The sequence below is a fragment of the Psammomys obesus genome, unplaced genomic scaffold (genome assembly GCF_907164565.1).
Source record: "Psammomys obesus unplaced genomic scaffold, mPsaObe1.curated_primary_1811, whole genome shotgun sequence".
Lineage (NCBI taxonomy): Eukaryota > Metazoa > Chordata > Mammalia > Rodentia > Muridae > Psammomys > Psammomys obesus.
In genome coordinates this window covers 11,869,230-11,886,365 of record NW_026592510.1, presented here as the reverse complement: position 1 = coordinate 11,886,365, position 17,136 = coordinate 11,869,230, and the positions used below count along the sequence as shown (strand labels likewise).

Below are 17,136 nucleotides of genomic sequence, written 5' to 3'. Positions count from 1 at the left end.
ACACACACACACACACACACACACACACACACACACACACACACACAAAGCCTTCAGAAGTAAGGTCTTTTCCTTTACACCAGTGAGATTATATTGATTTAAGGAATGGATTTTCTTCACTTTTCATTCTTTTTTTTTCTTCCATCCTTTCCTCCTCCCTTCCCTTTCTGGAATAGGGAAGAAAATTCTAGACAAGTGACTCAGAGTTACAAATACCCTAAAAATATCTAACTATCCCCGTGCAAATACAAATAGAACTTAACTGCCTGCCACATGCTTTTTTGTTGTGGTGGTTGTTGTTGTTTTTAGAAAACTCATCTTTACACTCAAAGGAGCTGCTGCTTAAACAGCCTCTGTGTTTGCATTCTTGGCTCTCTTGGGTTCCTTTAAGAAGTTTATGAACTTGAAGACCTCTTAGCTGGGAAAGTTTGTAGGAGGAAATCTAGCCAAAACAACAATGGGAAATGAAACTGTTACAAAATTCCGTCTCTAGTTAGCTGTCGTTTTATTTCTTGTACTGTACCACTTCGTATCTGTTTTTCTTTCTGCAACACTTTTTAAAATGCTACATGAGCATCAGAATGAGTCAAAACAATTTTTCCTGGAACTCAACAGTGTTTAAATGGCCTGGAGGAAGGTAGGGGGCTCTATAGGCCTAGTCCTGGGCATTTCTGTTTGTCTCTGCAGCCTGACTCCTGTGTCTTGTGTCAAAAGGGAAGACCTTTCTCCCAGGTTCCTTCCCAGCAGATTTTTTTTTCCACAGAAGCAGCTGTGTGTAAAAGTCTACCCATCCATTTTAGCTGAGAGCATTCCTCTGAATATATTTATACATGTGTTATCTGCTACCACCCATTACCTATTCCCATCACCAAATAAGCGCTCCAGATTTTCTGATAAATGGGCTTAACGCAGAGGATTGTTTGTATCTCAGAGCCGCAGAGCCCTGTGATCAGAGCGGCCATAATCTGGAATCAGTTTGTAACTTTGTGGATATTTTTATGCTTTGGCTTTTTCTGTAAAACAGTGCATAATTTTTCTGTTACTCTCAAAAGTGATAGCTAAGCCATGGGTAGTGATTCATCCATGCCCATTATCTCAATACGACAGAGGTCGAGGCTCAGTTTTTGGCAGATGTCCATTCAGATCAGCAGTTCAGCTATCTAAGGAGTAGTGGGCTAGCGCAGTGTATATAAGACCCTGTCTTGGAAAAAAAGAAAGAAATTCTTTCTTCTTGGCATGTTCTACTGGACCCACATCCTTAGTCCCCCACATTCAGGGGCCTGAGACAAGTGGGTCTCTGAATTTAAGATAGCCTGGCTACTACAGAGGCAAGTACATCTCTGGGAGTTCAAGGCCTGCCTAGTCTATGAAGAGAGTCCAAGACAGCCCAGGCAACACAGACAAACCAAAAAAGAAAAACAAAAAGATAGCCAAGCTTATGTAGTGAGTTCCAGGCTAGTCAGAAATTAAAAAAAAAAAAAAAAAAAAAAAAGAAGTGAGATCCTATCTTTTTTTTTTTTTTTAAGAGGTAGCTGAGCTGGAGAGATGGTTCCACAATTAAAGGCTATAACTCACAACCAAAACAGGTCTAGAGAGAAGTCTCAGTGGCCAAGAGTACTTACTGTTCTTGCAGAAGATCCAAGTGCAGTTCCTAGCATCCGCATGATAGTTCATGTCCCCATCTATAACTCCAATTCCAGGAGATCCGGCACCTCTTCTGACATCTACACCTGGCATGCACACGGAGCACGTGAATACATGGAGGCAAAACAATCACGCTTACAAAATCAAAATAGGTGATAACTTACTTTTTTTTAAGTGATAACTGACCCTTGAAAGATTGAAATTGCAAACCCAGGTCGTTTGGTCATTTGTTAATTATCTTGGGAAAAGACATTCAGCTATAGAGGAACGATCTTTAAAGGATTTAATTCTGCCCTCTCCTTTGGCAGCCCTTCGCTTGACCCTTACTTGAAAATCCTGCTCTCTTGAACCGACCTTCCTAAACAGTTATTAGTGAACTGCAAAAAGTGTTCTGGAAAAAAAGATGCTGGCTTACTTTGCCGCTTACTTCCTGACTGAATCCTGAGGCCGATAACTAATGTCAGGCTAAGGGCTGGCTATAGGTAATTTTCAAAAAAAAAAAAAAAAAAGGCTTGAATTCATGATTGTTCAGGGGAATGGCGAGTGCAGCCACTGACATGGAGGAAGCTATCAGTGTGTCTTTCCCTGAGCCGGAGAATCATTTGCACTTTAGTAAAAATGTTGATAGTCTGGACTGCCCCCATCTATTCATGGCGGTCAGTAGCTGTACACCAATTGTCAACTTTATACAAAGTGTGGTGCCGCTACAAAGAGATAGATGTTCTGTGCCATGAATAACCCGCCCTCTGTTTGGGAAGCCAAGATATTCGTGGCAGAACTGTGACCAACCACCCATGGAGGTAATGTGAGGCAAGTAGTGCTCAGGGTTCAGCTGTGGGCAAGGCTTCTAAGGTCTGGTGAGGGGGCGAGGACCTTAGCTTCTCTGGGAAGAGCCTGTCCAGGGCACATTTTAACCCAGCTTTAGTTAATGCTGCCTGTCAGCCTGGGATTTCTGGGTCAAGTCATGGGAGGGTATATAATTAAACATGGGTGGGGTTTGCGGTGAAAGAGAATTTGATTCTTAATCCACTCTAGCTTTGTAATTTCTGAGTGAGCACCCTCTTTAGATATGTTCTGAGCAGCCATTTGAACTGTGCTCAGGGAAATAATCGCAGAGGTGCTAGGAATGGTTGAACTGCGGCCCAGACCTGTCACGCCGGGGTTCTAGGGTTCCTCATTACTGGCTACATCTTCCACCTGGGAGCAGAATCCCAAAAGGATAGGTTTTGCTCCTCCATCCAAGCCACATACCTTCCCTCAAAAATGATGTTTGCCAAAAACATCTCCACTGTCTCTTCCTCAAGCCGGTTCGTGAACCCTAAGTGGCAGGTCTCTGCTTGTGCCCATTAGCTCCCCAGCAGGTAAAGGGTTACACTTTGGGACTATACCTAAGGCATGGATGGCCTCCATTGTGAGTCAGAAATTAGGATTCTACTCATTCTCAACAGAGAAGCCAAATGGTCTTTAAAAGCCAATTAGAATGCTAAAAAGTAGACACCAAAGCTCAGCTATTTGGCTGGCCATACTGTTAAGAGCTGTGCTTTCTAAAAGCAGCTGAAAATGTAAACAGGAATATGGATTTGCAGCCGGGAGTGGTGGCACGCATCTTTAGTCCCAGCACTCGGGAGGCAGAGGCAGGTCAATCTATGTGAGTTCGAGGCCAGCTGATCTACAAAGTGAACTCTAGAACAAACAGCTTCTCCTTTCTGCTTCAAATATGGGCATAATGAAAACCCTTCTATGTATTTTTGTGTATCCTTAGAATAACATGTTTGGAAATCAGATTACTAAAGTCAAAGTGATTTTTAAAAACAGCCAATTCATATCTAGTATAGAAAAGTAGCAAATATATGAATTTTTAATCACCACAGCTTATTCATTTTAGTGGGCTTTTACAGATTAATCTTCTATAAAGGTATGTTTATGTCTATTGTTATATTCAGCTGGGCATAGTGGCATGCAGAGGCAGGCAGGACCTCTGAGTTTGAGGCCAACTTGGTCTGTGTAGCAAGTTCCAGGCCAGGCAGGGCTAAATAGTGAAACCTTGTCTCAAACAAATATACATATCCGTGAATTGCAATTGATTTGATTTTTAATTTAATCCCTGTACTATCAACATCAGTGTCAGTGTCCGTCATGCTGCAAGTTCTGTGATACATTAAGTTACAAATATTTTAATCAAATTGGTCTGCTTTGGCCAGTGAACAAATATGAAATGCATCACATGTGGAGAAGTAATTTAGCAAACATGATGAGAAAAAAAGCTGACAGGGAAATATTTCTAAAACGCATTCTGACCCTGTAGAATAGACACCAAAAGTACAGCAGCAGGCTGTACTGAGAAAGGAAAGCAAGTTGCTTTCAGTTAAGAAGGGAGGTGAAGAGGGCGTGACCACGCAGAGAGGGGTTCTCCAGGTGGAACAGCTGTCAGGAAACGAGAGATCCCAACCTTAGGGCCACCAGGCTGAAGTGCCCTTCCCACAGAGACCACAGGAGGAAAGGAATGAAGACTCAAGCCACGGTGGCTTGGTATGTTCTCTAGGCTGCGGGGACTCCATATCCCAAGCTTCTCTGGTGGGAACAGCTACTCCTGATGGAGGGGTTACGTCAGGGTTTGTTTCAGCTCAAGTCTTGATGGTGCTGGAGATGGGTGGGAACAGGACTCTGCATCAGTGTGCCAGAAGGGAACCACAACAGGAGAGAGACATGCTGTGTGGCTCACATGACAAGCCCTGGCAGATCAGCATTGTGGTGACAGCCGACAAAGCTTAGCAGTCATTGAGGACTTTCAGGCTTGAGTCTAGGAGATGGAATAAGTATTGTGACTTATTCAAAAAGAAAGCACAAGAGGTCACTGAGAAGGGGATGGGTTGAGAGAATTGGTTTTTGTTGGTTTGTTTTTGTGGCTTTTTTTTTTTTTTTAAATAATTTACCTTTTTAAAAAGGTTTTATGTGCATTGGTGTTTTGCCTGCAATGTATGTTTGTGTGAGGGCAACTGAAGTTACAGGCAGTTGTGAGCCACTATGTGTGTGCTGAGAATTGAACCCAGGTCCTCTGGAAGGGCAGCCAGGGCTGTTAACCAGGCCCTGTCTCCAGCCCTGTGGAAACTGCTTTTAACAAAATGACATTTAAGTCTGTGTTGTTCGGACCTAACACTGCATGCCTACACTCTTTCTCTGAACAGGAAACCACTTAGAATATACCTGTAAATGCGGAGGCCTTCGGCCGGGAGGACTGTTAAATGTGCAAACACCGCAGCCCGAGCAAGAGGCGGGGATGACAGAAGGGAAGCTCCTTGGGGGCCGTGACCAGTTCCCCACTCAGGGAAATACTCTGCGCCCGGTGAACCTGACAGATGACCAGATAGCCACCGGCCTCTATGGTAAGTCTCCTCACAGCTTGGCGTTGGGATTCTAGCAGCCGCGGCCAGCATTCCAGCTGATGACTTACACGTTGACCTGGAAGAAAAGTTGTATGATTATTTTTTTGGCAGCCAGTTCTAGAGTGTTGTGCAGCCTTGGCTACAAGGTATGCGTTATACAGACAGCCTTCCCGCTCTTTTTGCATCCCACCATGCATATTCTACGGCCTAGGTTATCTTAGCTGGAAAAAAAGTGTGCCAGTACCCCTACTGTGGTGCCTAAGTTAGGGCGAAATGAGACATGACATCACTTTATAAACACTGCAGCCTGGTACAAATGCTCCTTATCACCCAGTTTGTAATGTCTGGCCACACTGATGGATTCCCCATTTAAAAGAACATTATTAATAGAATGCTGAATTATTTTCTCCATTTGCACATACTTTCCCACTAGATATTATGGAAATCTCTCGCAAGCATGCTAAGCTCTCCATTCACAGACAATGAGGAAAGAATGCCCACTCAATTTCACTTGTTTGATTTACAGGAATCACCTTATTTTCATTTCATATTTGATTTACTTTTTTTTTAACAGTATGTCCAAATAATGAAAATACACTGAAGTCTATCATGAAGAAGAACGACGGGAATAAAGATTCAAATGGCGCTAAAAAGAACCTTCAGTTCATTGGCATTAATGGCGGGTAAGGCAAACTGGTGGTGTTTGAGAGCAAAGGCACCTGTTGTCTCCTTTGTCTCCTGCCTACTTACGTCACTGTCAAGGGGCCTATTCTGGGATGCTGCCACATCTTGATGATAGAAGATTTCCTCCTCAGAAAGGTGCATCTCTTCTCTCTTCTTGCTATCCTTAAGGATATGTCCCTCTTTCAAGGATACCCATTGAAGCTGGGAAAGTGACATCTCCTCACCTCTGACCTGAAAAAAAAAAAAAAAGACCACAGCAAGGTTGCTGCCTTCTATTGGACAGTCGTGCTCATACATGTTAGAATACAGGAGAGAATAGGAAGACGCTGGCAGCACTGGTCTAGGGCCCAATGACAGTGATCCACTTTTCCGGAATGGATTGCTTTTGACTTAGCTGTGTTCGTGAGCAAAACTGTGGGGCATTTCAACTGGCCATAGCTCTTGGTTCCTTGCTTTCTACATAAAATGTAGCTGGTGGCCCAGGTGGTTGAGCCTGTTTCTCCTCCTACAGTTGGATCAAAGCAATTAGTTGATTACTCAATGAGAAGGCAACAGTACAGCGTTGGGTATTTATAGCAAGGTGGCTACCCAGAGAGGCTTAACATGATGGTGCATGTTTTACAAATCTTCAGCTTCATTGAAGGATGTGGCCCAGATTTCAAAGGACATGCAGGGGAGGGACGATTGCTTACTTGTATAATCTGTTCCCCTTGACAGTAGGAGAATGGATGGGGGCAAATAGGCAGAATGGAGTGGAAATGAGCAGCTGCAGATCTGGTTTCTATAAAGTCACTTTCCTCTCAATTTTTTCTGGGCTAGTGGTATCAGCGCTTTTTTTTTTTTTTTTTTTTTAAATAAACAAGTGGTATATAATACCAGTCATCAACTGGGAGTTACCTCTTTGAAGTCAGAACCCACTGTAAACCCACCAGGCCTTTCTAAGTGCAGGCTTTAAACCACTGGCAAGGTGTCTAGAGTCAGGCAGCAGCTTTCCTTTCCCAGGAATGTCTGTCACCGGGTCTTTATGGGGACACTCTGCACCTCCTGAAACCCCGATTGCCACCTAGGTATGAGACAACTTCAAGTGACGATTCCAGCTCAGATGGGAGCTCTTCTTCTGAGTCAGATGACGATGACGCCCTTGAGTCTCCTCCCGAGGAAGAGGAGGAGGAGGAAGAGGAGGATGACGACACTCAGGGAATGGCGGAAGGGCACCACGCAGTTAATATTGAAGGTTTCAAGTCTGCCAGGGTGGAAGATGAAATGCAGGTTCCAGAATGTGAACCTGAGAAGGTGGAAATCAGAGAGAGGTGTGGTACACTCCCGTCCCCTCCCCGATTCCTCCCGTGGTGTACTTGGGCACCGGAATGAGCTGGTTCAGATAGTTTACAGCTGGATCTGTGTGTTTAGTCTTATCTGTGTCTCAGGAGTATGCACAGCTGGTCCAGGTGCTAGGAACTATAAATGCAGGATATGATGTGCTTCGGGTCTCTTAGCGTAGCGATGAGGATGGCTCGGTCGCTAGTCTAGCCACTGACAGCCTTCGCTGTCTAACTTGGTATGTGGAACTGCTGTCCACCACAGCATCTGCTGTTTGAACAAATGTCCTTATATACAAAGGCGCAGTTGACATTTCTGATGGCCAGAAAATGTCTTGATGCAAATGTCAGAATTGTTATTGCAGGACCATTGTGTACGAGGAACAGGAACTTAGCCTCAACCAAAAATCACCTGGAAAGGTGACGCGTGTCAGGCACATGCCTCAGTTTTGTTGCTCGCCGAGTGATAAGAAACACAAGAGTAGATGTGGGACTGAATTAAAATCTCACGTTCTCTGGGTGGCTGAAACACACACCTGAGAAATGGAGTTTGCGACACCGTTAGTATGTGCAAACTTGTTGCTCATAAAATGAGGTTTTTCTGGGAAGCATGAACGGAAACATTTCAGCAGACCTTTTTTTTTTTTTTTTTCTGTTAAATTTGTCAAATGGAAGCGCACTGTCAATACAAGGTAAGCGTTTTCAGAGGGTCTGAAATGTCTTCTGAGTTTCTAACAGCTGTATTGAGATATGTCATTTGATTTTTGGCTTTTTAAAGGTATCGCACAAACACTTGAGTCCCTACATCTGGGTTCAACATAATAGAAATATAGTAATTTAGACCTCGTTAGCTCCTTAAGAGTAATATATTAGCTGGACGCAGTGACAGATACCTGTAATCCCAGCACCCAGGGAGGCAGAGGCATGTGGATCTCTATGAGTTCCAGGCCAGCCTGGTCTGCAAAGTGAGTCCAAGATAGCCAAGGCTACACAGAGAAACCCTGTCTCGAAAATTTTAAAAAAGTAATATATAAACATTTATATTTATATAATATATATTTCCTTGTATATATGTTGGAAACAGGGTCTCACTATGTCACCCCGGCTGGACTGGCACTCACTATGTAGACCAAGCTGGCCTCAAACTCACAGAGATCCACTTGCCTCCCAATTACTCAGATCCAAGGCATATGTCATCACACCTGGCCAAGACTAAGAATAAAATTTTCCAAATGTTATTTTGTAATCTTCTAAAGGCCACACTGATACAGCTGGAAGTTACACGTGTGCAGAGACCATCATCACAGCAGTACTGGCTCTGCAGGGTGATGTCACTCACCAGTGCCTGGGGACAGCTCCAGTCTTCATGACCCGCCTAGGCCGGCTCATGGCCCTGGCCTCGTAAATGGTGGGCACTGAGGTAAAAATCACTTTTGTGGCCAATCCCTGAGTTTTCTGTATTTGTTTTCCTTCCCTTTTAGGTATGAATTAAGCGAAAAGGTATTGTCTGCATGCAACTTACTGAAAGATAACATAAACGACCCCAAAGCTTTGACGAGCAAAGATATGGTGAGTCTGACTGAAGGGAGCAATCCCCGGGCTACGTGGCGTCACCCAGGTGCACTATGCGAACGCGGTAGCCTGCCCGTGAGCTCTTGTGTGCATGCTTCTCCCTGAGCCATTCACTTCCAGCGTAGCTGGCAGGGTGAGCGTCATACTGCCCAGCTCAGGGAACATGCCATTTCCCTGAGGCCCAGCTTCCACTCTCTTTACCCACCCTGTACTTTCCCTGTGGTGGAGCCATGTGGGAGGCACATACTTGGCAGGAAGAAAGAGAAGGCTAATTGCAGGCGCTCTTCTTCTTCCATGCTCTACTTCCATCCACAGAACCTTCGGGTCCAAAGAGCAGCATCCCAGACCTTTTTTTTTTTTTTTTTTTAAAGAAACTTATCTGGGCTGAGATCAGCATTCCTCTCAGTTAGGAAGGTATATTATTAGGTTCTGGTGTGGAATGCAGACGGCCACTATTTTTAAACAGAAAAATAACTGCACTGTCATTTCACGGTTGGGGAGATTCTGTGCGGTGTTGTGGAGGTTGTGATTTTCTTAATGGTCAGGAGCAGCACAACGCAGGACCCATAGGTATTGCCTCGGCAGTGGTTAACCTAGTGTGCTGCCAGGTGACTCACTCCTGGGCTGACAGTTGGATCTGCAGCTGCTCAACCTGACCCGGCCTCTGATTGGCAGCTCCATCTCGAGGGCATTGTGAAAATGTAGCTCCTTGCATTAATTCAAATAATAACCAGGTTTAGTTCATTTGAGGCTGAATCATCTGATGTCGGTATCTGCTGCTCAGATGACTTTACGAGGCTCTCGGGATCTATGGAGCTATGAAAACAAAGCGAGACCTAAGGAGTTAGCTAATCCTAGAAGCGTAATTGGAATGCCGTGGGCCTGGCATGTTCTGTGAAAGGCTGCCAGTGGCTGGCACGGTCTTGAACACACAGGAACATGTGCCCAGGAGACCACCCTAGCCAAACCCAACCCCAGTTTCCGAGGCCCTGAGAGATATGTCTCTAGGGCCTGCAAGATGGCTCAGTGGGTGATGATGTTTGCCAACAATCCTGACAAAGAAACCAACATCTGCAAGTTGTCCTCTGACCTCCACACATACTTGCACATGCACAATAAGTAAATAATAAACATATAAAAAATATTCTAAGTATCTCTAGAGTAGCAGCCACCGTGTCATGGCATGGTGGTGCTAGAATTAGATTGCCCCGGGTTGCTCTGTGAGACAGGGCCTCATATTGCAGCTCAGACTGGCCTGGGACTTGCTGTGCAGCCTCGGTCACTCTCAAGTCCCAGCCTAGTGTAGTAGAGGAGTTGGAATTAGTCTCGGTCAGGAGGCAATACAGTTGCAGGTGGGCTAATTTCTTCCTGATTCCAATGGGGGGAGAAAAGCATTCGAAAATACCAGCTAATTCAATAAACACAAACAGCTCAAAATTGGAACCAGGCCTAAGTGTTAACCTCATTATAGATACTATAAAAATGATTTGTTTTGTTCTTTTGTTAAAATATGGGGCGGGGCATGGTGGCGCACGCTTTTAGCCCCAGCACTTGGGGGGGGGGGGCAGAGGTGGGCGGATCTCTGTGAGTTTGAGGACAGCCTGGTCTAAAAGCAAGTCAAGGACAGCCAAGGCTACACAGAGAAACCCTGTCTCAAACAAAACAAAGACATGGGAACTATGATGCAGAATAAGATCCTCAGGATCATTCATTCATAAGTAGCAGAATCTGGAATTGCACCCGAGGGGCTCTAAACCTACTGGCACATTGTCGGGGCCTGAGCGAGCATAGCATGGACGGCATGATTTCAAACCAGAGGAGAAGCTCAAGTCTGCTGTTTGAAGCTGCTCTTGAGGCCGTGGGTTTCACAAGCCTTTGAGGGCAGATGCTGAGAGCACACACTTTGCCTATAAAAGGCCTGGTTGCTCGGGCTTTCGAATGAGCTCGGAGAGAGCTATAAATAGAACTAACAGCAACGTGGTGTTTTTTGGCAGAGGTTCTGTCTGAACACCCTCCAGCACGAGTGGTTCCGCGTGTCCAGTCAGAAGTCCGCTGTGCCAGCCATGGTGGGGGACTACATCGCCGCATTCGAGGCTGTCTCCCCGGATGTGCTCCGTTACATCATCAACATGGCCGATGGCAATGGGAACACCGCCCTCCACTACAGCGTGTCTCACTCCAACTTCGAGATTGTCAAGCTGCTTCTGGACGCAGGTATGGAGGCTGCCCCGTGACTCCCCTAGGAGCGCTCAGGCTGGGACTTAATCTTCACCAAGCCAATTGGCCTTTGTTCAGTGGCCATCCTAAAGCCTCTTCATTGCTTGTCCACATGGCATGGCAAGAATACTGTTCTTGAGTCGTGGACAGGAGGCTTGAGGTCCACCAAGCCTGGACAATAAAGAAACAGAATCCAAGCCGGGCAAGGTGGCACACACCTGTAACCCCAGCACTCAGGGAGGCAAAGGCAGGTGAATCTCCATGAGTTCAAGGCCAGCCTGGTCTGTAGAATGAGTTCCAGGACAGCTCAGGCTACACCAAGAAACCCGTCTCAAAAACCAAAAAGAAAAGAAACAGAATCCAGATCTATTTCGAAAGGGGGCTTCAAAGATATTCTCACTGCAGGTCAGCCATCTTCAAACATTTCCCCTGCTCATGAGCATGGCTCACAGGCCCAGCGTCACAGCGTTTGTGTCTGCGGGCACTCCATTTGTCCTTGTTCGCCAGCCTCTGTGGCTGTGCGGAAGTGAGCAGTTACTCAGGGGTAGGGACTAGTAAAGCCCCAGCAGGGTCATCGCTGTTCCTGTCCAACTACACCACTCCCGAAGAATCACAGAAAAGGGAAGCAGTGTTTCCGCTACCGCTGAACCTTGTTAATCATGGCAGTTGAGTGCCCACGTTAGGGGATAACTGATTCCATCTGATGACAGGAAGGAGTCACAGGCCTCCTTCCCTCCAAGACCATAAACAGCTGCGGATACCGTTAAACTAGGGGATAAAAGTTGTTCCTAGATAATACCCAGGGAAGCTGAGAAGCAAATTTCAGAATTCTTCCTGAAATGAATGTTTTGTTGTGGTTTTTTTTTTGGCCTCAGAACTCTAGGATGGTTATCTTGGCAAACTGAATTGATTCCATTGTTAGATGGTTTTAGCTAATCACTTTGTTTACATTGTTTTTAGTGCTTTACTATTTTGAGTAGATTTTTGGCTCCATAAAATGTAATTCTGGGTACATGTGTGTACCCGCGTTGCCGACCGCACAGCCTTTGCTTTTTTCACACGAGTCCTTCTGTCCATCCCATTATGTTACTATGAAATGGACGGGGATGCCAGGCAAAGTTACTGTCCTGGCCTGTCTTCAATGACTTGCTCAGTATAAAAGCTACTTTTTCCATTGCTCTTCATCCTGGCATGTCATTCAAGCCCTGGAAGGCTTCTTGCGAATTAGAGGACAGAAGCAATCAAGCCTGTGGGGTCTGGTTAGAGGACTCATCACTTTCATATCGATCTTACACCTCAAGCCCTGGACTTAGAAGCCAGGATTGATTGACTCTCTGGACATGAGCCTGTCTAGATCCCTCATTGGTGTTGATGCTCCAGAGCAAGGACATTCAGACCCTCCTGGAACCCTGCCAGGCTACGACACCATAGTCACCAATATCACAAGCAGGGCACACTGGAGTCACTCACTGTCACGTCTGCTGCTGCCAGCCCTCTGGGTTAGGGCATAAAAACATTTGTTTCCTTTTTTTTTTTTTTTTTTTTTTTCCTGGGCCCCTTTTTCCCCATGGGGCTCTTGTAAACATCGCACCTCCAGTAGACACTTCTGGATCTCCTTCTTGTAGACGTGTGTAATGTCAACCACCAGAACAAGGCTGGATACACCCCCATCATGCTGGCAGCGCTCGCCGCCGTGGAGGCAGAGAAGGACCTGCAGGTTGTAGAAGAGCTCTTCGGCTGTGGAGATGTGAACGCCAAGGCCAGTCAGGTCAGTGCCTTGCTTACTGGGCTCTCTCTCCGTCGCTGCCCTGGCCAGTGTCTGCTATGACCCGGCTGACAGTGCAGCGCTTGGTGGCACACCGACAGCTTCGGTCCAGTGACACCACCTTGCGAATCTCTCCCGGCTTTGCATGGCCTCTCGGTCAGCTTGCAGGAGAAATGACAGACGTGCCTGCACACAAGGGACCCTGCCGTAGGAGGGCCGTCACCATTCAAACATCGCCTACCGCCTCCGCCTGTCTTGCTGTCTTGGCTTTATGCCAGACCCAGAGCTGAAAGCCTAAATGTGTTCGCAGTTTGACCTTAAACCTCTTTGGAACTCTCTGCCTTGCTCTGCTGAGACATCCTCAGAGTCCTGCTGAAAACCTGACTCCTTCCTCTGTGCTCTTCCTCAGCTCATAGCTACAGCGCCTTTGTGCTTTGTCTGCTCCACCCCACCCCCAGCCTTCTCCTGCCCAGTCTGCATTTCGGACTCTAACCATCCTTTCCCTCATAGGCAGGACAAACAGCCCTCATGCTGGCCGTCAGCCATGGGCGGATAGACATGGTGAAGGGCCTCCTGGCCTGCGGGGCTGACGTCAACATCCAGGATGATGAGGGCTCCACCGCCCTAATGTGTGCCAGTGAGCATGGGCACGTGGAGATTGTGAAGTTGCTGCTGGCCCAGCCAGGCTGCAATGGCCACCTGGAGGACAACGTGAGTACCACTGGGCCTCCGGCCTGGAGCGGGGGTGGGTCCCGCCGTCCTGTCCCTTGTGGATGGATGCTGGCGTCCAGGACTCTTCCTTTTACAGCCCAACTCCTCCATAGCCTGTTACCGAGTCAACCAAAAGCAAGAATAGACAAATGGACCTCACCTTCGAGTTCATTAAAGGAAGAAGGTGAGGGCCAGCGTTCCTAATGGGAGTGAGCAGACTTGAACTTGCTGGAGGCACTGCGTGAGCGGTCCCTCCGTAGAAGCCTCGGGCTTATTTTTTCCCCTCGGATGGAACACTTACCGACTCAAAGGCAGTGTCACAGATGATCTGTGACAGTATTGACAAATGTGAATAACGTGTGGTGCGTAAGGCAGGAAGTCTGTGAGTTCTCGGCTGTCCTCAGCACATTTTCACACCTGCTTGGTCTGTCTCCAATGCCACCAAACTAAGCTGCTCACTGAGCCCCCAGTCTGTTCCCACTCGGAGAGAAACCTTTCCTCAGAACCTTCCGCGGCCATAGGGCTGAGGCCGAAGAGGCTGTGCACTTGCAGACAGAAAGCACGGGACCAGCACTGAGGTTGTGGAAGCCCGCCCAGGGTCACAGAGGTCAGGCCAGGCTGCTTCTGGTTTTGAAAGTTCATCTCCTTAGAACACAGAGCTGTTCCAGCCAGAGCACCCTTTATTTCAAAACAGCATAAAGTCAGAGGTGAAATATCCCACTTTGTCATCAATTTCGGATTCCCTGCTGGGCTCACTCCAGCAAGCAAAGCAGGGGAGGTCAGCACTGGATAGAAGGGCAGCCTCCACCCACCTCCAGAGAAAACAGTTCTGTTCCCTTCCTCAGGGAGCCCCAGGTCACAGTTTCCTTTTTTTTTCCCCCACTACAGTCTCTGTTGCATGTGTTTGAGGTTTTGTTCTAGTGTTTTCTTTCTGAAAACTTGTCACTTTGCAGTGAGAGTCTGTAGTGTTACAGGGACTCCCAGAAATCCTGGCTACCCGGCTAATCGCCCACTTCCTCAATTCATACACAAGTAGGGCAACACCTACCTGGCCTCGGGAAGAAGAGCTGCTCCCTGGATCTGCAGTGTGGGAGAGCAGGGTGCTAATAGTCAACCCACATGGGAATCATTTCCTGTTGCTGTGATCAAAGGAGAGTCCTCACTTCAAAACCAGACAGGAGATAAGCAGTGCTGTCCTCTGCCTTCATTCCTTCGTATCTATTTCAGACCCTGCAATTTAATAAAAAAAAAATCAAACAATTAACCAAAACATGTTTCTTTCCCATAATGCTGTGTTTTCCCCTAGTATTTCTAGAAGATACTGCGCATGCGTCCAAACTGCCAGGGTGTTGTGTTTACGTGTGGATGTGACCTCCACCATTCAGTAAAGTTGCTGTGTAGGCTACAAGGTCACAGCTTCCTTGTCCGGAGGAAGGCTGAGGTGTTTGCAGCTGGCTAGACGAGTCCACACACTAGTTCTTGCCTAATCATTTGTGATTAAGGTTTCTGACCCTCCTGTTCTTACTGGCCCCTATGGCTGGTGGGACAATCAATCGGATAGGGGTTCTTTGTGGACAGCCTTCAGTTCTTAAGAACCCTGGTGCATACGTCCCTGTGCCAATACTGACAGATAAAGCCAAAGTGAATGAATGATTGTCCTTGTGCTTGGCTTCTTATGAGCAGAGCCTAGTCTCCCTCACCTCCACACGGTCAAGATGCAGCACTGCAAGATCCAGAAACACTTGCCTGAAGGACAGGACAGATGGCTAGATCTGGAGGACTTTGTCAGTTTGTTACCTTCTGGCTGGTGGAGGCTGGAGAGACTCAACCTGGCCTGTTCTTTCCATTTCCTCTTTAGGATGGCAGCACTGCTCTCTCCATAGCCCTGGAGGCTGGACACAAAGACATTGCCGTTCTTCTGTATGCCCACGTCAACTTCGCGAAAGCCCCATCTCCGGTCAGTATTGGGCACTTGGCATTCGAAAATAGGATGGAGTCCACAGGCCGGCAGGCCGCTTTCCTAGGGGAATTAACAGGCCACAGGGGTCTTATGTTGATTCTGAATATGGGAGGATTAGCCCAGAGCTTAAGTTTTCATCATTTCAAACCCATGCCAGGAAAGGCTGGGTCTCAGTCGTCCTCGGGGACAGCATCTCTCATGAGGCACTAATTCCATGCATAATGATGCAGACAGCACAGGCTGGGCTCGTGGCTACATGCCACTCTTCCTGCCTGACTCTGTCCCTGAAGCTGTCAGTGGGCTGCTCACCGTCTCAAAACCTACTCAGAGTGGGAAACTGATTGCCAGGAGAGCTGGGCGATCCCTGCTTAGCTTGGCTGGCTCCGGAGCCGTGCCTGCTAAAGGGCGGACATCTGTCCCACATCCTCAGGAACAGATCGCCTGGCTCAGCCACTCGGATGGTTGTCAGCTGTGATGAACCAGTATCTGGGGAGCACATCTGCCTGAAGCCACTTATTACCCCCACCTTCTTTTTTCCCCCTTTCCTGGTCTCTAGGGCACCCCCAGGCTTGGAAGAAAGACGTCTCCTGGTCCCACTCACCGAGGTTCCTTTGACTGACTGTGTAGACACAGCCCTCCGTGTGCGTATTCCTGCTGGGGTTGACAGATACTGAATGTATATGGACCATGCCGAGCTGACCAGCAAACAGAAGAGTAAAGGAACAGGCTAAGGGCCGCCGCTTTTGCAGGGAAAACAGAGCTGGTGGGAAATGGCCAAGCTAGGTGCAGGCCGCCTCTCTAGCCCTCTGCTTTTCTAGAGCTTGAACACAGCTCTGTGGCCGCTGAGTTGGCTCCGTTATTTGCAATGGTAAGAAACGGCAGTCTGGCTCTACCAGGCCAGACTACAACTTCTACAAATGTAAGCAAGCGTCAGGTTCTCCATGACCTTGTGGTTTTGAAATTTTCCACAAATACTTATACTTACTAAATGTGGAGCCACGGGGAAGGCCTTCCAGTATTCCATTCCAGGATGCTTTTGTGCATTTCTGCTCTGTCTTTTAAAATAAGAAACTTGAGATAGATGACCGATCATCAGCAACTTGGTCCCCAGGCTGATAATTTCCTGTTTAAAAAAAATAGAAGATGGAAATCTCAAACCATATAAACTTACAACAAGAAATATTTTCAGTTGGTTTATCTAGGTGGATGTATTATGTGGCTTTTTATATAAAAGACTTCTATATGAAATTAACACAGTATTTTTAAGTTTTATATTCCACAGTACGGTCATAAAGAATTATGTGTAATGTTACATTTTTAACAGCTGCCCAACCATGTCTCTATCTGGTGATAAAGGTTGAATTAGGTTAGAGGAGTGGGTTCCAGATGTGCCTCTAGGGAAACATAGGGTAGTTCTCTGTGTGTTTCTATCATGTCACATTTACTTTGGTCCTGTGTATGTATTTAAATGTTTGAAGTGCCTTAGACTCTTGCCATATTTTCAGAATAAAACTTCATTAAGCTCTTTTGCTTGTCCCTGCTTTGTCACTGACAGCTGTCTGCCTGGCTCGGATGACTTACAGCAGTGGCCACAAATGCTGATGGATGGTTTGGGCTGGGAGAACACAAGCATGGTCTACCGGTCTTCTGAGGGTGCCTGGGTCCATGACACAGGGCCCAGGTTGCATGTCACAACACTGAAACTTAAGACCTTATTATACACACCACTACCAGCCAAGTAACCCCTGGGGAGCCTCCTGAGTTGTTGACTCTTTCAGGATACACAAATGCTAGCTAGTCTTGAACTAATTTGGGGTTACAGCTATCTGTGGTTGTCTTAAAGGGGAAAGGAAGCCAGACACTCTTTGAAAGTTTTGTGTC

The 17,136-nt window shown here is 46.8% G+C and overlaps 1 protein-coding gene across 4 annotated transcripts in view; it reads left to right on the top strand.

Moving 5' to 3' along the window:
• Kank1 (KN motif and ankyrin repeat domains 1) overlaps positions 1–16,781 on the top strand; it is a 186,884-nt gene extending 170,103 nt beyond the window's left edge. For 3 of the 4 annotated variants that reach the window (XM_055613874.1, XM_055613876.1, XM_055613873.1), the window contains 9 exons: positions 4,830–5,027; positions 5,602–5,710; positions 6,779–7,021; positions 8,512–8,599; positions 10,597–10,816; positions 12,445–12,587; positions 13,095–13,295; positions 15,154–15,252; positions 15,812–16,781. In XM_055613874.1, coding sequence (XP_055469849.1) covers positions 4,830–5,027; positions 5,602–5,710; positions 6,779–7,021; positions 8,512–8,599; positions 10,597–10,816; positions 12,445–12,587; positions 13,095–13,295; positions 15,154–15,252; positions 15,812–15,874 — 1,364 coding nt within the window. In that variant the 3' untranslated portion in view covers positions 15,875–16,781. The remainder of the gene's footprint in view (positions 1–4,829; positions 5,028–5,601; positions 5,711–6,778; positions 7,022–8,511; positions 8,600–10,596; positions 10,817–12,444; positions 12,588–13,094; positions 13,296–15,153; positions 15,253–15,811) is intronic. The other variant, XM_055613875.1, reaches the window with a different exon arrangement.
• The last annotated feature ends 355 nt before the right edge of the window (positions 16,782–17,136 follow it).